This window comes from Agelaius tricolor, unplaced genomic scaffold, assembly GCF_023055355.1.
Source record: "Agelaius tricolor isolate 1412-34295 unplaced genomic scaffold, bAgeTri1.0.p SCAF_9, whole genome shotgun sequence".
Taxonomy (NCBI): Eukaryota; Metazoa; Chordata; class Aves; order Passeriformes; family Icteridae; genus Agelaius; species Agelaius tricolor.
The window spans coordinates 876,551-897,764 of record NW_027269269.1 but is presented as its reverse complement, the minus strand read 5'-3'; the positions used below and the strand labels follow the sequence as shown (position 1 = coordinate 897,764).

The following is a 21,214-nucleotide window of genomic DNA, read 5'->3' as shown; positions in this document are numbered from 1 at the left end:
GATTTAAATAAACCCTGATTAAACTGGTGTTCAGCATTCTATAGCCTTAATGAAAATAACTAACAGAAGTGAGCAGCTTACTGATTTGCAGTATTTTTACTATTTTAGGAACGTTTAGATTTTGCAATGAAAGAAATTATCTTTGACTTCCTTTGTGTTGGAAAACCAGCAAAAGCTTTCAGTCTCAACCCTGAGGTATGATGTACATCTGTGCTTTTTTACTTATCTTTTTTCTTTTTTTTTTTTCTTTTTTTTTTGCATTGTGCTACATTTACTTCCTGGTTACGTTCTAAGCATGCTTTCAACTTTGTCCTGTTTTCAGGCAAAATCTTGAATCTGATTTATTGGTAAAATACATTTGTGAATTTCTAACTGTATAATGTCACATTGTTTATGCCTTTCTGATGTTTTCTCAGTGAATAATATCAAATGTGAAGTTGTGCAAATTTATAAAACAAAAAGAAAAATATGAATAAAACTATTGGTTGCAGTATGTCCTTAGCAGCAGTATGTCTGCTCTTGTTGCATGCAACGCCTTAAACTTTATTTTAATAAAATGATAATTTTTCTGTAACAAAGTCAATGTTTTTCAAAACAGTTTTACTGAGTACCTAATGCAAGAAAGCTTGAGAAAGAAAACTAATAAAATTTTACCACTCTGACCAGCAAAACTCCACTGGTGTTGGTGTCACGAGTCAGCTTCCTAGTGCTTTACCTAGAGAAAACAATCAGAAATTTGAAAAACTTTTTTAAAAAAATCAAAATATAAATAAGTACTAAGAGAATTTAAAATTCTCTTAAGAATACACAATTCATTAAAATTTTGAAAATATTTTCCTTTGAAAATTAAGAAAAGTACAAAATAATTTGTGATCCTCTCATAAAACATGTCTGTATTAATCTTGCAGAATTGAACTGTTGTATCTATTCACTAAGATATTAAAATACTGTGATTGCCTTGAACAAATTATATTTGCTAGAAAAATGTGGAAAAGTAGATTAAACTTTCTACTGTCAAAAGCAGGAAAAATGAAAGGCAAGCTTTACTTTGAACACAGCTTTCATCTTTCTGTAGCAAAGTAAAAAAGAATGAAAAGGAATTTTTGAGCAGGCAGTCCTCACCATGCTCTGGGTCAGCCACCTGCAGCATTGACTGAGAAAGGTCCTACAAAGGACATTTTGTGTTAGCCCAGCTGAGAGGGGGTGGACATAGTCCTTAGCTTCTTGTTGAATCAACATCTGAAGTTTTACTGTTTCTCAACAGCATTGTAATTCTGAAAATAAAGACATCATAGTGCCACTTTTTTATGTACGTGGACTTTAGCATTCTGAAAAAAAGAATCCCCATAATCTGTGTAAATGCATCTCTGGGAGACTGTCAGTAGGACAGCCTCTTAGTTTTTGGAACACATTCCAGAGAAATTGAAAACATTCTAGTCTTTCAATCACTGCAATGCAAAGCGTGCAAGTTTTCCTCTGGTGCATTCCCAGAAGGCATTCAGATCACTTAGATTCAGCTTCCTGATATTTTCACATTGTAGTTTTGGCATTGAGCATCATTCCAAACTTTTCTCTCAGTATGATTAACCCTGGGGCCTTTCAAGACAGTTATTGATCTTTTTTTTCATAACAGAGGTAGGTCATTTGTGTTTAACTGAAGGTCCGTTTAAGATGCATTGCTACACTACAGATCATATCCAGCTGTTTTATCCTGAAGATAAAAAGATAATGTGCTAATGCAAATACTTAAAATTCTGAGAGGGGAGAGCACTGCTCATAGTGGAGATAAGAATTCACTATTTATTTCATGGGTAGTTTTGTGAAATATATCAGACTAGTTAATCTAGTGAAGATACAGAAAAAAATGCCAGCAAGTGCATTCTCAACATATCAAAGCGAATGAAGAATATGAGTAGAATATGATTATTTGATTGTGGAACTCATCCATCTTCTAAACTTCACAGAGAATGAATATTGGCCTGAGAGCTTTCTTGGTAATTGCTGATAGCTTGCAGCAAAAAGATGGTGAACCACCAATGCCAGTGACTGGAGCTGTCCTTCCCTCGGGAAACACTCTCAGAGTGAAGAAAACGTATTTGAGCAAGACTCTTACAGAGGAGGAAGCTAAAATGATAGGTCAGTAAGAGAATGGACAATACAGAAACTTGTGTGAGAATGGATGTTGAACATGTTTTCAGCGCTTGAGCAGAATAGTTTATTATTGTTAAGTATTTGATTTATTTTTGTATTCTAAGTATTTAATTTACTGTGTGTTCTAATGAAATGTGTGGTTCAGTTTGACAAATGCCATTTTTTGTAGGTTATTCTGAAAAGTCCTCAGTTGTGCTTCACAAGAGGTAGCAACCCTGTATTCTGAGAGAGGTTAAAGACACAGGTAGTCTTTAATCTTTCAGTGCTGATAGCTGTGTTTATTCATGGATACTCATCCTATTAGAAACAGTGTCTGTGCTCAAAGAAGGACCATCTTTGAAAACCCTCAAAGATGCCGGTGATAGCCTCATTTTAATTGTAATATCTTAAGCATTCAAAATGGCAAAATTTTAAATGTAAAATAATGTTGTACTGAAGTACCTCAGTTAACAGCACTGCAGTCTTGGGCTTCAATGTAGAGCAAGAATCCTGTGCTGTAGAAGAGCCTCTCTATCATGCCCTGAAGGTGCCTGGTTTTTTTGGCAAAAAAAAAGAAAAATTAAATTTGGTTGCTTCCCTTCACACTTCATTAAGTCCCTAAAGTTGTGTGAATGAAATGAAGTCTACACCAGTGGCAAAGACCTGTGTTGTACTCTGCTAGATCATTATAGTAATATCAAGAAAATAAGCAGTGTAAAACCCACTGCTGTTGAAGTATTTGAAGTATTTGAAGATAGTATTCGATAACAAATGTTTGCACTATTAAATTCTTGTATTAGCCATTTCATTGTGATTTTATGATCCAGTATTCCAGTTTCTCTGTATAATATATAAGCGTTCCTTTTGGAGCAGGCAACATATTCTGGTTTTGGATCAGGATATCATTAGTAGTGGAATATACTATCTCATGAGGAAAGCATTTTTCTTACTTCATGCACCACAGCATGAGTAAGAAACTTTCTTTTTCAGAGTATATATATATATATATATATATATATATATATATATAAATATCCCCAATTATACAAAACCACATATTTTTGCAGGTATGTCATTATATTATTCTCAAGTAAGGAAAGCTGTGGACAACATACTCAGACACCTTGACAAGGAAGTGGGTCGGTGCATGATGCTTACCAACATACAGATGCTTAACAAAGAACCTGAAGACATGATTACGTGAGTGCCAAAGAACTAATTCCCATGAAACATGCAGATGTAATTTTGGAACTTTTTCTCTATTTCTGTCTATCATGAGTCATCAGAGAAACAGCAAGAAACAGGAACATTTAGCTTAATTAGTGTATACTTAGAAAAAATGTTTATGACAAGTCAGTCGTGCTTCTTTGAATGCTGCAATGTTTGAGTGTTTGGAACTGAAGATGTTCTTTATGTAGGTAAAATCATGTGTGAATCCTGTGGTTGTTTAGATGGTACAATGCTAAAGTAGAAAACCTGGCAGCCTGTGCTCAGAACACTATCTCAGGGTATATTTGCATCACTAAACATCAAAATGAATGCAGTGAATTCTGTAAATCCCTATTAATAATAATATTCAAAAATTCCCTTTGCTTTTCTTGCCTGTAATCAAAATCAAATCTTAATTAAAAACCCAAATAATCTTTTGATAAGGTTTGGATTTAAGCAGTATCTCACTGGAACAGAATCAAACCAGTGTGCTTCAAGCTGTGTTGAACAGCATCATTTTTCACTTTCATCCAGAATTATTAGTGAGGGATGTTTTGTGGAAAGAGAGAGCTGGTGAGGTGAACATCAAGTAGAGGTTAGAGACACAGACATCATCTTATACATGCAGAGCACAGATTGTAGAGATCTCAACTGTAAGGACACCTTGTGTATCTTTCCTGTTTGAGCAGTAGACATGGTCATTATTCTAGAAAAGAAACAACTCCTGGAAAAAAGTTTGAGATGTAATGAAAAGGATACTGCTCTCTTTGAGATTTTTTTTTTTTATTTACTGCCCAAAAAAAGTCAGCTTGCTAGGAGTACTGTGAGTGATAGACTGACTACCTTGTACAACTGATACAATCTTCATGTTTTAGTTCCTCTGCCCTTATTTGTTGCAGTGCCTCTAGGTGAGACTGTAAGCTGTGTTGCCAGCATTATCTTACTTTTTTATATTCATAGCTATTATTACTATCCAGTAATATTTCATATTTTTCTTGTAGTCCTACCCTGTGTCCTGTTCAGTTCTCACCCCCAGTTTTCATAACCATTTTGGGTATTCAGGCTTTTGTGGTAAGGAAAGCAAGTTTTGAAACTCACATTTTATTCCCAAGAGATAATTGCACAGTGAAACCTTGGGGATTAAGATAAAAAGTGTACTTAATCTTTGCTATAAATATCCTTTGGATGGTTTTTCAGCATCGCCAAAATTTTGTTTATTTTTAGAATCAGTGAACAAATAGACTTGAAAGAGTTTTAAGTTTCAGGATATGTTAAGATTTGGTAGTAATTTTTGTTATAAACATGAAGATTGGAATATTTAGACATGTAAGTTACTGCCTTTTGTGTTGCATTTTATATCGAGATGAGCTCTAATTTAATACACACACTTGAAAGGCAAACGACATTATAATACATTTTAACTTATTCTTTCAAGGGAAAAATATCTGGGATGCTTAATTATCAGTTGATCTAAAATCATGTGAACTCACAATGTGAACATCAGTAGCTGTTACTATCAGGATGAAAAATGATCCTTTCAAAAAGTGCATTGTGGGTATGTGGAAAAACCAACATTGTTTTTGTGTAATTGCTTCCCTTTTGTTTACAGAACTCCATGCTTCACTGGAGTTACATATTTATTTTGAATTCTTATGGGCTTTTATTGGTAGATATCACACTGTATTTATGTACATTTTGAAGTTATTGCTTTTGTCATTGTTACATAAAGTTTATGTGTAAACTGTATAAAATGAATACCACAGTGGTATTTTTATTAACAAATAAAATAAGAATCTGAGAGAAGTACCTAGGCACACATAACACTGCAGATTCTGGAACTTTCTTTGGCAATGCTTGCTTCTAGACAATATTTAATTACTGACCCTTTAAGCATTTATTGTTGAATTAATAATTGACAGTATGGACTGTCAATTTAACCTCATTTAAATCCTGAGTAAGAAGCATCCTTTGCATCCTGCACTGGGATATGGATTTCAATACTGGCTATAATTACTTTCCAACATTTGGTTAGAAGAGGGCATGCATTTTTCTAAAATACAAACCTGTCCTTGCAAGTACTTCAAAGGCTCCCCTTGCCTCCCTCGCGTGCTGTGCCTGGTAGCTCTGATGGTAAGTTGGGAACTTGAGCCTGAGGTTTGAATCTTCTCCTGCTACTCTTCTGAGCAGCTGATAAGCCACAGAACACCCACAGATTTTATATTTATAAATAATTACTCATTTGGCTTCAGAAGAGTTTCCTCTCAAACTATTATTTTACAAGTCTCCATTTGAAATGCACAAACTTTGCCCTCGCTAGGGTCTGAGCATAAGAAAACTCTGCAAAGTTCCTTTTCCATTTCAAGTCATCAAGGAAGACTTGGTTTGCCTGCACATGAAATTCCCAATGCACTTTAATGTTTACAACTGTAAAAATATAGGATTTTGCACTAGTTATTAATCCAGCTACTAGTGTTTACTTTAGTGATAATAGTTGAAAGGGGTTTGTTTATAATTCTCAGTGAGTTGTTGCATTTTACTCCTTTTCCAGTCAGTTGTTGACACCTTTCAAGTTCTATCTGTTAGAATACAGACATAGTGAGACGGAGGTAATTAATCATGAATATAGTTTCTCCTAACTGTACCATTAAGACAGTTAATTAGAAATATGTCAACATTTTATTCATGTAATATATATCCAAGCTGATAAGGAGGGTGTTAAGAGACAGTATGGTATTCACTACAAAACTCTCTTTAATCTTAGAATTAAATGTCTAATATCAGTTTATGCCTTTTCTGTATGCACTGAACTGTTCTCAGTGTTAGTCACTGAAATAATGAGTACAGAAAATCTTCTTTCAGACTGCATTGCATCCAGGCTTTCTCTGTGACTGAACACAAAAGTAAGATACCCAAATGCAATGTCCTCTGTTGGTGGAGAGACAGAGTAGTGTTGTAACCAGGGCAATGGACCAGGGTGCAGGAAAACTAAGTTCATTTTTTGTTTTGTCACTCCATTTCAGTGTGGTGTTACATAGCTTACAATATCTCTTTCCCCCCCTCATTCTTTTCTAGTTCTATTGGAAGGATATTAAAAGAGGAACAATCTTTCTCTGCATGTTTATAATATAGTCTCTAAATAGGACCTTATTTTTTGATCCTTCCAAAACATATTCCAGGCTAATAATTAATAATATTGTGGGAAAGACTGCACAGTTTGAAATGCTGTTATGCTTTGGTAATTTCCTCTACACTCCATCATCAGATAATAGTTGATTGAGATAAAAATGAGCAAATAAAAAAAATTCCACCCTTTGGAGTCTATCTGAAGGACTTATTTAATCTGCAGACTTACCAAAAATGTTGCAAACAAGTCAGAAAACAACTGCATCTGTTTTGAAAATAATTGACAGCTGAAACTTGAGCTACTTTTAGAAGATTCATGGACTTCCAACCTAGTGTTTGGTTCATGCTGAACTTTATGCTTAATGATTTTTGCAGGCTGTTAGGGAACAGTTGTGCCATTCCACAGATTAGAACAGCCTTAGGGCTGCTAAAACTTGTTCTAGCTGATAAGAGTTGCCAAAATGCTGTTATCTCCGGCAGTGATCAACAGAAACTCTCTGACCATACCTACCTCTAAATTGCACACTTTTTTCAGTATTAAAATGTATCATGATGGTTTTCCATAGGCTTGTCCTCTGTTGGGGACAAATCTCTGTATCTTCAGTCGTGTTATTTGCACTTGTTACCCATCTCCTATTTTATTTTTACAACTGGTGAAATATAGCTGCACTATGATGGAGAACACCCCAACTCGTTCCTCATTGCCTTGTCCAAAGCTTGCATCATATAAATGCTGATCTTGATGGAGGAATCCTCCTACATTTTACCTCCTTTTTTATGTATATGCCAGTTCCTCTCAGAAAGAAGCAAATTAATCACTAATAACTGATTTTCCAAGTAATGCATAGATATGATGCATGAAAAATGTCAAAATCAAAACCATTTATTCAATGGAAAAATGTATTCTTGTTTCCTTCCTACTTTATTATAGTGCCTAGCTGTCCCTCCTGATGTTGTCAGTAGGCCCCTGGCACTTTAGAGGTGGATCATTTAACACAGTTCCTTCTTAAGTTTAGTCAAAATTTTCTTTTAATTTTTCAGTGGTGAAAGAAAACCAAAAATCGATCTGTTCAGAACATGTGTTGCTGCTATTCCTCGATTACTTCCTGATGGAATGTCAAAACTTGAGTTGATCGACTTGCTGGCAAGGTAAGCTGTGCAAGCATTGACTGCTCCAGGAGAACAGTGTGAAAAGCTGAGCCACAGAATTAGACAGAGATGTCCTAGCACCTTTTTACAGTTTTTGTGGTTTTATTATCGTTCATAATTTTATTAAAAAGTTGGTATGTCCTCCAGAACTCATTCCCATCAGTATGTAGGTTACATGATATTCGCTGTTGTTCAAGAACGTCACAACATGTTACTGTTTTCTAACCATCACAGCAGTCTGATTAACAGGAGAAAACATCTTTTCTGTGTAGTGAAAAAACAAGAAGATACCGGTTTAGTTTTGATTTATGATTCCCACATGTCTCTCTATTAAAACAGAGTGTGCTAGATGTGGTATATTACAAAATCCTTTTTACGTTATTATTAGCATAAAATTAAAAAAATATCAGTTTAAAAATATTATATCCCTCCATTTAATTTGTCTGAGTAGACTTCACTCAACAAGGTAGTCTACCACATGGCTTCTACACCACTTAGGTTTCAGGACTTGTGGCAAATAATTGTGATAACAAGTGCCGGTCAATATAGACAAGTCTGTTATATTTCAGTTCAAGTATCCAAGACCAAGGTTCCAGCTTGTGTTCTTTATGTAAGTGGATTATGGTATTAAATTGAACCAAGAGGCTTTGCAGCATATTGCTCTCAGGTAACTGTGGCAAAGCCACCCTGTTCTTGCTTTTCAAACATCACAGATGTGAGAATGGCAGATGTGGGAGCCAGAAGGCAAGATACAAAACCAGTTTTTCTGCTCTGTGAACAACTAACTCCCAGTGATGTGCTAAAACAATTGATTCTGGTAGTAGTGGAGAGTGCAGACAACCAAACAAGCCAAATTATCAGCCAGCAGTAGGTGTGCTGCAGTGCATGGCCAGCTTGATTTCTTTGTGTGCACGTTGTCTGCTATAAATCACTTGTAGGTTGTTTTAAATCATTGCATTATTAAATTATACAGATACCTTATTAAACAGTTGCATCAATTCTGCTTAAGGGAAATTTAAAAGGACATGTTTTCCTTTAATCCAATATTTTAACTAGAGTTCTATCCTGATTAATGGCCTTAACTGAGCTGGTATAAAGCACGTATCTATTGAGGTCACAGCTCTCCAGTCACAGGATTGTCCAGGTCAGATCTGTCACTACTCTTAAGAAAATTTGGACACCAGTGTGAATTTCTTTATAAATCTATGCTACCCTCCTTAAGTCTCACAACTGTCAATATAACCACTGGTCTATCTTTATTCTGTCATCAAACTTCATTCAGAAAAGGTCAGCTGTGATTCTAAATGTTTCTTGGGTAATTGCCCTGCTGGGACAGTGCAAGCTGTAAGTTTACTGACTTATCTGACTCTGACTTTGAAAAGAAGTGAGATGTCAAGAGGAGCTGGGGGAAGCTTCTCTAGAGCAACTTCAGAAACAATTACATGCTCAGCCTTTCTCCAAGGCAAACTTTGGAAATCTGTTCTCCTCTCCTATGTGTACTCATGCGACAGCATCTTTTAGACATTGGCAGTGTTTTAAGTCATATTCCTAAGTATGAGCAAGGGAATCACAAATTAGGTAAAATAGGTAGGTACATCATAGGTTGGAAAGCGATTAACAAACAGTTTATGGTTCAGAAGACTGGTGCTGAAACAACTGGGTAGGGTCTCAGTATTGCAAAGCAGGATCACAAACTTAATAGATACAAAGAAGTGATGTTCCTATGAAGAGACAAACCTTATTCACATGTATAGGTCTAGAAGGTTTTCAAAAATTTCTGGTCTAATCAATATCAAGGATGCCTGATTTGGAGAACAGCATGCAAGCTGGGACACTGTAGTTGAAGAAGAGACTGATCAGAGAACAAGGGGGAAAATTGTAAGTGCATGGAAAAAATTAGTTCTGTTTAGCCTAGGACAGCATGAACTGAAAACTGTCTTCAAAAATATACCTTCAGGGAAGAAAGTAATAAACTGTTTAAAGAATTAATACCTGGCCAAGACTTCATGTAAATCACCAGATTGCCTCAGCACCAGAGCTGTTTCTATTTTCTGTATACTGTCCCATAAAAATACTGTTTATTTGAGACCAGGCTGACTACTTCTCCCAATTTTGAAAGTGTAAGCCCAGAAGGTAAGCATCTGTAGTTCTAGAGAACACTGCATTACAATATTGTGTGTTCTGGATCAGAAACTAGACTCAATACAGGGATAAAAAACTAAGAGGTAAGATTTCAGTTTCTCCCTGTCTTTTAAAAGAGCCCTAGAAGCAGTTCTGCCAGGGATTTCTGGGAGCCTGTGCTGTTGAGATGGAAAGCTGTTAAATATTTTCTTTTCACAAGAGAAGAAGTTACGTCTTTGAGTTAATTGGTTCTTGTATTCACAGTTTGGTTTGAGTTTTTCATGCTCAAAACAGATCTGTCTTTTGGTGGTTTTCAGAAGCAGTCTCTAAGTCAGCAGCCAGACTTTTTTTTCAGAACAGCTGCATTCAAATTATAAACCATGAAGCAGATGTCAAGTATACACTGTACCTTTTGCCCTTTCTCTGCCCACTGCAACCATTCATTACAAATTCCCGAGCAGGTCTTAAATTTAACTGACTCAAGTGCAAACAAACTTGTACTTGCTTCCTGCGCTGCCTGTCATACAGTGGTAATACATAGATGCATTCTTAAGCTCAATTTGAATTTCATTTTGTTAGATAGTGCCACTGGGCAGTAACTTGGGCTTAGGAGATGGCTTTTGTATCCTATTCTCTGTTATTGCTTTGTGTCGTTGTGAATGTCATTTCATGGGTGACTTAATTGTGGTCTCGAAAGGTTTTGCTTGTTTATCCGGTTTTGGCATTCCGAAAGGGAGACAAAAATGATTGTTTCTTATCCCAACAAAATACTGTGTTGCTAAATAAATATAGAAGGTCACATGCTTATTAAAGCATAACAGTTATTTTTGGAGTCATACTCACCAGGGGTGAATTTTCATGGCAGTTGTTTTCTTTTCGCTTAAATAAAATGTCCCCTGCCTCCAAATTAGGCAGCTATAATGAACCAGATTTTTTATGAACCACATCTCATCATACGCTTTTAACTGAATGGACTTTGGTTCCACTCCATTTACTATTTTGGGTTTTTTTCTCCTAGCTTTCTGTCCATTTCATTATAATGAGTCCTCCTTTTCAACTGTGTAGATTAAATGTAGATAAAATACTTTGAAAATGAGTTCTAACACACTACAGAAAATTACAGTCTCATGGGTAATTAAAACAAAATACATCATAAAGGCAATGAACCAAAAATTGCAGAACACACTAATCTGAATTTACTTTATTCTGCCAACTTCTAACACAGAAGTGGTTTGATGATTTCTGTGTCAAAAGAAAGTATAATTTTTTTATGTTGAGAAGGACTTCAACATGATGCAAATAAAGAAGAAAATAAAATTTGAAAATGGGATCTGAAATGTCACTATCTTTCAGAAGGACTTTGAGGGTGTTCAGTGTGTTTCTAAAAGTATAGAAAGTCCTGAGGCTGTTTTCTGCATTTCCTCATCCTAAGTTATTTAAAACATAAAGCAGTTTTTAATTCAAATGCCTAATTTTAATTCTTTTGAAGATTTGCTTTCATTAATTGTGAGTTGCGTCTTGGCTAAAGATTTGTTTTAACTGTTAGCTGACCTGTTGTGACTCTTTTCTTTTTATATTTCATGTTAAAAAATAAATACATGAATTCTGAAATTATGTATTTATTTCTAAGCCTTTTATTATCATACCTATGTGGAAGTTAGTGAGTTATGAATAAATAAAAAATATACTTAGTTTGAGAAAAGTTGCCAAATTATGTACTTTAGAGATACCCTGTTTTAGGAGGGGAGCACACTTCTTTGTGATCCATGAATGTATCTTCTGCTGTAGCAAGAATTACAATATAGAAAACAGGTCAAGGATGTTTATTGTGGTCAGCAATAATGAAACCATGATAGCATCGTCCACCATTGTCAGTGGGAATTTTCCATCACTTCCATGTAGTGACAAGCTTTCCTCATATCTTTTATTATCTGACATTTACTTTTACTTGCAGGCTGTCCATCCATATGGATGATGAACTTCGACACATTGCACAGAATTCTCTCCAGGGTCTACTTGTTGACTTTGTTGACTGGCGGGAGGATGTACTCTTTGGTTTCACTAATTTTCTGCTACGTGAAGTGAATGATATGCATCATACCCTTCTTGATACTTCACTGAAGTTGCTGCTACAATTGCTTACGCAATGGAAGCTTGTCATACACACTCCGGGAAAAGCTTCTGAGCAGGCTAAAACCAGATCTGCAGAGGTATGGAATCAAGAGATCTGTGTCCTAACATTTTTACTAATTGAAGGCAGAAATTATGTTCCTTGATAATGCTGTGGTTTGTGTGTTTTGTATTTACTCACCTGAGAAGAATTCACTGTGCAAAATTTTTTTTAGGTAATTAGTTCACGTGTCTTTTGAGGACAGCCATGTCCTTGTGTAATACAGCAGATGTTGTTGTTGAGCAACATAAGAGAATGCATGTCAAACTGAAATATGCACATCAACAAAAGCATATAAAGGGAAGTATGTGTATGTAGATGTGGCAGAAGGACATTTTCCCAGGGCTGAAACAGATTGATAATGCTAGTGGGAATGCTGTGAAGAGTGAAGTGGATCTTCTTTTCCCTTGGTTGATTCAGAAACATCAAAGAACCTGATTGTTACCGTAGCCTGCTGTCTCCATGTGTTACAAACATTTCTGGGAACTGAACAGCTTTTCTCCCGCTTCTCCCATCTGCACTGTCCCACAGACATTTTCATTATGAGAACTGATTTTTAGGCTTCTTATCTTCTCAACTAATCACACGGAGTATGTTTTCCTTTGGGCAAACAAGATGTGTGTTTTATATCACAGAGGACCATTAATTAATAGGTAGTAACAGGAGTACATACAAATGTAGAAAAGAGAGTTCTCACATACTTTTTGTTACATATATTGTTACACTTTACTAGTGGGGTTGGGTTCTAGAGGCCACCTACCTAAGGTGTTGGCTGCTACAGGACCAAAGAAGGAACTGAGGACATGCTATCTGGAGTAGAAAAAGTGTGGTGTTCACCATCTGACTGATTCATTCATTCATTTTTTAGTGGAGGGTGGAAAAAAGTGGGTAGATTAATTGAAAATTAGAGGAAAGGATTTGTTCAAAGCACTCTGCTCATACATTGCTTTTGTGGAACAAAAAAGCTATGAAATTTGATTGTTTGAGAGAATATGTCACGTTTCCCCATCTGGCATCTACATGGCCTCTGCATTTTGATTCTTTATATGTCCTAGTTAATAAAATATTTCTTGGAGACCTGGTTTGCAAACACCACCTCTCCATTTCACCCCCCTTGCACTGTTCTACAGTTGATACCAAATGGATCCAGCCACAGGATGCAGTCTGAAAGGAGCCCCTATTCCAATGTCCTGCACGCAGTTGAAGGATTCGCGCTGGTTCTGCTGTGCAGTTTCCAGGTGGCGACGCGGAAATTGGCTGTTCTAATCCTCCGAGAAATCCGTTCCTTATTCTTGGCCCTTGGCCAGGCAGAGGTAGGATTTTTCTCTTCTGGAACTTTGAGTTAAAATTTTCTGAAGATAAAGCTCAAAACTGCTATTACCGTTGCTTTTAACGTAATTGCTGCTGTGTAGCAGGGATGCACTTAGTTTATAAAAAAGCATTTGATCTCAGCTTACTGTTTCCATTTGCCTTAACACTGCAAACCTTTCTATGGACTCAACAAGGTAACATGAATGGCAAATGCCCCATATAAGAATATGAAGGGAAATGTACAGCAGCTTCTATTTTCTCTTGGAATTATGTGAATGTAAAATACACTGTAAAACCCTTTATATTGCATGGACCTTTTTTGTATTGTCAAGATAATAAATTTATATTGGAAATGAAACCCATTCCTGTGCCATCCCTTTGTGGGTGAAAAAACCCACAGGGTAGGACACCTTTCAGATCATTCACATATATTTTCCTTCTATAGTAAAGACCTCTAAGTCTTTTTTATGAGTACAGAAATATGGAGAGTCATGTTGTGTACTGGCGGTCACAGCTCAGTGAGCCATCTAAATGCCTAAGAACACAAATATGTGTTTTCATGGCAAAGGAATGCTTCAATAAACAATAAGCTAATTTTTCAGTCTTTTGATACTAGCTATCCGAAGTCATTTGGGATTTTCTGATACGTGCTTTTGTTCTCTAAGCAGTGAGCTATAGCCACAAATTAACTTCATTTCAAACCACAGCTTGGATCTGGTTCTGAGATTAATTTGAAAAAGACAAAATGTACCCATTGTTAACAATGAATATTTTTAGCTACTTCAGAATCATGTCATAATTTTTAGATGTTTCTGTTGCATATCCCAGAAACATAAGAAGGGAAATAATTTGGTCAGAAGAGTAAACTTGTATTCTCTGTGTTATTCAGGATGATGACAGACCTATGATTGATGTCATGGATCAGTTGAGTTCTTCTATTCTTGAAAGCTTTATTCATGTGGCTGTTTCAGATTCAGTAAGTACTACTTTACTGTTACTGCTTGTGTTTGCATAACAAATATTAGACATGAAATACTAAAAATTATACTGCTAAAAAATCAAAGAAATCATAGAGCTTTACTGCTCCAGCCATCTACCCAAGAGCTCCAAGGCTCCACAATGTCCCAGACAATCTGTTCCATGAAAGTAATGATACTATGGTTATGGAAGATACTGCACACAGAAAAAAGAACAGTTGAGAAAGTCTTATTGCTAGCACCACCTAATGCTGGAGGCAGTCACTGCTATCATCTGTTTGAGAAGGGAATCAGCTTCAGCTCCCTTGTGTCCTCAGGAAGTGGCCCTGCCTGCACACCTGAGCATAAGCTCCAGAGTAATTCACAGCAGGGGTGAAGCTCTCCTTTTGCTCTCTCAGGGGTCTGATGTGTCTGACATACATCAGAGGAAGCAGAAATTGAGCATTTTAAATAAAAAAGTGTCAGTAGAAGAACCGATACATAAGACGACTGATTTTGCATGCTGTCCTAGAGATTAGTGAAAGGCCCATTTCCAGAGGGCAGGAGCAATCAGTTTGGGGCACTTTTCAGCCTGATTGAGTTTAAAGCAACAAATGATCCCATCCACATTGAGTGCCCTTTGCAGGGCACTTTTGGATTTGTGGATTTGAGCCACATGTTGTGTGCTCCAAAAAGTAACTCCAGCCAGCAGCCAAGCCTCACACAACTGCTCACTCACTTTCCCCCAGTGGGATCAGGGAAAGAATCAGAAAGATAAAAGCTGGAGAACTTGTGGGTTGAGATACAGACAGTTTAACTGGGAAAGCAAAAGCCATGCACAGAAGCAAAGCAAAACAAGCAATTAATTCACCAGTTCCCATGGGCAGGCAGGTGTTCAGCCATCTCCAGGAGAGCAGGGCCCCATCACATATAGTGGTGACTTGGGAAGGCAAATGTCTTCACTCCAAATGTCTTTCTTCCTTCTTCTTGCCCCACTTTATACACTGAGCATGATGTCATATGGTATGGTATCTCCCTTTGGTCAGGTGGGGTCACCTGTCCTGGCTGTGTCTCCTCCCAGCCTCCCAAGTACCCCCATCATTCTCACCAGTGTGGCAGTACAAGAAGCAGAAAAGGCCTTGGCTCTGTGCATGTCCTGCTCAGCAATAACAAAAACATCTCTGTATTATCAACCCTGTGTTCAGCACAAATCAAAACACAGCCCCATACCAGTCACTGTGAAGAAAATAAACTCTACCCCAGCCAAAACCAGCACAGAAGGGGACATTAAACTGGTGGGGAGGTTGGGCCCCTGTGCATCTGGAAACAGAAACTGAACAAGAAAGAGACATTCTGACTTCATAATACAGGAATTAGGAAATTTGTCTGAAATAGCAGCACCTGGGTTTGGGTGTTGCAGTTTTTAGAGGCCAAGGTTTGAATTTTGTGTTTTCATTCTGTTCATTAATAATAAAGCAAAGCAAATGTGTTGCCTCTGTGCCTGGTTTCTGACTAGCACAGCAAGGAGAGTTAATTTATCTTTTCTCTCTACAGACAACAATCCCATTAACACACAGCGTGGATTTGCAGTGGCTGGTGGAGTGGAATGCCGTCCTAGTGAATAGCCATTATGATGTGAAAAGTCCTTCCCATGTCTGGATTTTTGCACAGTCTGTCAAAGACCCGTGGGTTCTCTGCCTTTTCAGTTTTCTTAGGCAAGAGAATCTCCCAAAGCACTGTCCTACAGCACTCAGCTATGCTTGGCCGTACGCCTTCACAAGGCTACAGCTGATAATGCCTCTTGTGGATCCAAAGTAAGTGGCAATCTGAATTTCACTTTCTTTTGTATGGGTTGTGTGATTTTAATGTAAACTTTTCTTTGGTCTTGCATTTGAGTATCAGGCCACACATCGTGCAAGGTGTCACAGAGAAGTTGGTGCCACACGGGTTTGAGTTTCATAATTGCAACTTGTAAGGCGGAAAACTCCCATTTTCTACCTTTGTTGATTTCTCCATGTCATGGCATGTTGAATTGCAGCTGGTAGATACATAGCATGATTTATTCCCTCTTAAAATATTTTAAAATATATTGTAAATATATTGTAAATAAATTATACTGTAATTAAAACTTTAGTACTTATAATCAAGACTGGAAGATTGTTTTAAGAATTATGTTTAATTTTTAAATTCTAGTATTCCTGTTAATGCAAAGAAAACAAGCACAGCAAGTAGTGGAGACAACTATGTTACTTTGTGGAGAAACTACCTTATTCTGTGTTTTGGAGTAGCAAAGCCCAGTATTATGAGCCCAGGACACCTGCGTGCTTCAACACCAGAGATCATGGCTACCACCCCTGATGGAACTATGAACTATGATAACAAGGTGATGCAACATGTTACAAGTAAACTATTCCTTTAGGAGAATTTTAAGCTGCATCTGCATGCAAAGCCCTGTCCTGGTGAAAGTATTTCAGTTAGGGAATGTTTTGATATATGCAAACTACATAACACACAAAATTAACAACTAAAACATCTGTATGATATGATGTGTTGATAAATATTTGGCAAGAGCCATGGTGTTTTCAATATATTGCTTTTTTTTTTTTTTGCATTCTGGCTGATGTGCATTCAGAATATAGAAGGTCTGAACATGTGTTTTGAACTTAACTTTAGTTTGTCATCTCCTTTCTTTCTTTGTAGAGCACTCCAATTCGTAAATTTAAAACATTAGGAAATAGAGCAGATTTCAAATGCAAATTGTATTCCTGTTGGATATATGCCTGTCAGAAATAACAATATATAAAATACACTTCCAAGTAGTAGCAACCTGAGAGGATCAGTAGCTTCACAAATGCAATACTGGAATATTTTAATGAAGCAACAAATAAAATAAATTGCAATAATCTGTACTAAAGCAAAGAGATTTCCCAGATGTATTTACTTGTTAGGTATTATTGAGATGATTGTCAGGTAGCAGACATCCAGTTAGACTGGTGGATTGATATCTATAATTGTAAAATCATTCCAGCATGTTTTAAAAATATGTATTGATTCTCAGACAATGTTTGTTTGTAAAAAAAAAAAAAGTGTTTACTTAATATTGATATCCTGAGAAACTCAACAATATTTTAATATATTTTAGGCTATTGGAACTCCATCTGTTGGAGTCTTACTAAAGCAGCTAGTTCCTTTGATGAGACTTGAAAGCATAGAAATAACAGAATCACTTGTATTAGGATTTGGAAGAACAAATTCCCTTGTTTTCAGGTACTTCTCCACTTATCATATTCTCAGTTATTTGCCTATAATACAAGTGTTTTATTTTTGTTGTAACTTAAATGTATATTTAAAATTTTATTTGCACTTTAGAGCTTCATTTTTATATGTTGGATAAAATATTTATGCTTTTCAAAGGACATTAGATTTTTTAATAAATATTTATGGTTTTTTGATTTAGGGAATTAGTAGAAGAACTCCACCCACTAATGAAAGAAGCCCTAGAAAGAAGACCAGAGGTTAGTTGTAAAAATCAAACGTACTATTTTTTTTAAATGAAAAATTATTTTTAAAATAGTAATTCTGTCTGTTTGAAATACAAATATATTCTTTTGTACTAACTAGAAAATTAATTCTGTTAGCAACAAGAATTTTATTAATTGCATAATTTAAAATAATTCCATTCAAACCTACTTTAATTTAAATTCTATCAGTGATCTGAAATGTACAATATAGAATTCCATTCTGAGGAAAAATATCCCTCCAATATGGAACCTCCTGATACAGAAATATCATATATTGGAAATTCACTTTAAGTATCTGAAAAAAAAAAGCTTTAACACAGCTGGGCTACTAGCATATTTTGTAGCAGTGTTTAGATGTTCTTTTATTTTCAGGGCAGTCAGGGTCACCTATTTCAACTTTGTGGAATCACAGAATCACAGCATGGCTGGAAAGGGCCGAAGTGGTCCAACCTCCCTGCTCAGGCAGGGTCATCCTGGATCACATGGCACAGGATTCATTCCAAATACATTCAGTTAACTGACAAATTCCATCAGAGTTTTCATTATAGTACTCTCTTTAGTTACAAGAGAAAGTAGTGCTGGAAGGGTTCCCAACAGATCTTTCAACCCACACAAGAGAGAATTCTGTGTTCTTAAAAACCTCTGGTGGTAAAATCTGTAGCCTCAGTAAGCAGTTTCATTGCAGGATGTGTCTATGCAGCTAAACAGAAAAGCCGTAGGGAGAGCTTCAGTACTGGACTCGAGTTCTGCTCAGTTTTCCCTCCTTGACTCAGTTTTGGACCATTCCATCTGGCTCCAAGATAGAAATCTGACATGGCTCATGGACAATTCTTAATAATTCTGTGTCTGGTAAACATCCACAATCATTTCCATTCTGCATTACTTCACACCTCAATTCTGTTGTATGGCTTCCATCCCTATGAAGTCGCTGATTTGAAGGTCACTTGTTTTGATACTGGGCAGAAGTGGATTAATACATCTTAGTGCAGCCAATTGCCTCTGCATTTTGTCTGTGCACCATTTAAGACAACTTAGACTTGAAAACCTTTTTCTGGAGACATACATATCCAGTGTACCCTCAGGAAAGGAATTGCAAGAATTCAGAAGTTTACTGTATGCAGCAAGAGCAAATTTAGCACATGGAATTGTCACTAGAGGAATATGAGAACAAGAGACTGTGATTTTAATTCCTGTATTTTACCTGATATGAATAAATGGGACACCTTGCTGCAAAGCAGTGCCACCTGGAAACCCAGCAGTGACTGTATGGGCTGTGTGGCTATAGGGATCATGGCAGGCCTCCATGTCAGCAGGCAGGTATCCAACACACCAGAAACAATGTCCTTGAACATATGCTGTGACTAGGAGGAGAATTCCCAGCATGGCCAAGAGCTGCAGGGATAAACCAAAATGGACATTACACAAGATCCGCCCTGTGGGTGCTGGCACGGAGCTTTGCCAGATCACCTCTGACACTGCTGCAGGAGGCAGCTGTGTCTGGTAAATACTGTATTAAAACTGCTTTTTTCTCTACATGTGCTTCCTGGAGCCTTAAAGGTGTAACAGGAGAAAAACAGGGCTCAAGTCAAATGGCATAATAACTGGAATAAAACCCTTGGCTGGGATGCTGCAATTCTGCCAATTCTGGGCCAGAATACCAGACAAAGCATCATTTTGTTCTCCCACACATCTACTGCTGGCCATGGACAGAGCTAGAGTTCTAGAAGAGATAAGCCTTTGATTTTAGTATTGCTCAGTTTTGAAGAGCAAAATCTGCATTTTCTCTGAGCTTTTCTTGTTTCTTTGAGTGCAACACAGCTTTTTTACCTTCTCATGTTTTTCTTGCTTAGGGTTGATGCAGAATACAAACAAGTCAATTTAGCCTTTCAGCAAAGAGCAGGCCTTGTTTCATTCACATCTTTCCAGGAAAGACAGAAGACAGAAAGGACAGCTTTCTAGAGGACAGAGAGATACAATGAGCCAGTTAACAACCATGCAGTCCTGTTCTGTGGGAGGGATTCATTACTGTGGGCAAAACCCCTGCAGTCAACACACCCAGTACTGGGCTGGAGTGGTGTCTGCAGGGAGCTCACTTGAATGTGAGTGATGGTGTGCTGCAGCATTGCCAAGTTCAGGAATGGCTAATCACTAAGGTACCTTCCTTGGGTCTGGATATACATTCTGTACTATAAATGCCTCCAGCACCCAAACTAGATGACATTAAACTAACATGAATATCCCTGTTACCTGAAGATAGCATGGGTTTTTGCTACAGAAACCTTGAATATTAGTTATTTTTATCCAGTATTTCATTATTTCGTTTCCACATTTTCAATAAGTACTAAGGCAGTTGTTAATATTTTTCCCAAGAATATTTACAAAGACAAAAAATTGATCATATTCAGTTCCTTGTTGATGTATAAGCACAATGATATAGTGCAATATCCAAAAGTACTTGGGTTCCTTTGTGAAGAAAATTCTTGGACTGGAATTCTTAAATCTCACTGTGATACTGGCATTTCTGAAGCTACTAGTTTTTAATGTGTACACCTATGCATATAAACATGGTTGTTATTTTAAATTCCAAGAACAAGAAACGTCGAGAACGACGAGATCTACTAAGACTGCAGCTACTGCGAATTTTTGAACTCCTCGCTGATGCTGGTGTTATAAGTGACAGGTAGGACTATCACTCTTCATAAATACTGGATTTTTACATGAAACAATTTTCAGTGTTTGCCACACTGAGATTATGTCAGTATGTTCTTTGAAGAATTGTGAATTGTGTGGTCTGTCAGATATGGAGAGATTTGCATGCGTTTCTGCAGAAAACTGTAGCATAATTACTCTGTTATTCTATATTAATGTGTGACTTTCCTTTATGCTAGTACAAATGGAGCCTTAGAAAGAGATACGCTCGCCCTTGGAGCCTTGTTCTTAGAGTATGTTGATCTGACTCGCATGCTTTTGGAGGCTGAAAATGATAAAGAAGTTGAGATCCTTAAGGATATGAGAGCTCATTTCAGTGCAATGATTGCCAACTTGATACAGTGTGTTCCAGGTATGGAGCTAAATTATGCATTTAAGTATTGAAAATTTTTTTGTTTCTTTTTTTTTGTCTGTGCTTTATTCACTGCTTTTGAATTTTCATATAATGAATGTAAAATGGAATGTAGAAAAAGAAAGTGTTCAGAAGTCTACTAAGATTGAAATAAAAATACCAATAAAGCTTGATGAAGCTTGTAATAGTCATGTCTAAAAATCACCTCTTTAAAAGCCTAGAAAGAAATTGTCTGTGACCTCCAGGGACTCCAGTTTTCTTATTATTATTTTCTCTCATCATCTGACTTGATTGCTAGGCTCTTCATAAACTCAGACAGACCGTAAAAAATACAAGTACGTGCAGACAATGTGCAATATTAAATGCAATGAAAACTTTGCCCAAGGTATTGAGACATTATCCCATGTTACCTGAGTCCAACTGTATCACAAAGATTTATCCAGTTGATTTCATGCTTTTTATA

At 36.7% G+C, this 21,214-nt stretch overlaps 1 protein-coding gene across 7 annotated transcripts in view; it reads left to right on the top strand.

The window, feature by feature from the left end:
* FRY (FRY microtubule binding protein) overlaps positions 1-21,214 on the top strand; it is a 223,782-nt gene that overhangs the window by 131,808 nt on the left and 70,760 nt on the right. For all 7 annotated transcript variants that reach the window (XM_071433956.1, XM_071433957.1, XM_071433955.1 and 4 more), the window contains 13 exons: positions 109-195; positions 1,965-2,136; positions 3,198-3,330; positions 7,504-7,611; positions 11,687-11,942; positions 13,033-13,215; positions 14,103-14,189; positions 15,724-15,983; positions 16,363-16,552; positions 17,312-17,436; positions 17,627-17,684; positions 20,279-20,370; positions 20,579-20,751. In XM_071433956.1, the coding sequence (XP_071290057.1) occupies positions 109-195; positions 1,965-2,136; positions 3,198-3,330; positions 7,504-7,611; positions 11,687-11,942; positions 13,033-13,215; positions 14,103-14,189; positions 15,724-15,983; positions 16,363-16,552; positions 17,312-17,436; positions 17,627-17,684; positions 20,279-20,370; positions 20,579-20,751 (1,924 nt within the window). The remainder of the gene's footprint in view (positions 1-108; positions 196-1,964; positions 2,137-3,197; positions 3,331-7,503; positions 7,612-11,686; positions 11,943-13,032; positions 13,216-14,102; positions 14,190-15,723; positions 15,984-16,362; positions 16,553-17,311; positions 17,437-17,626; positions 17,685-20,278; positions 20,371-20,578; positions 20,752-21,214) is intronic.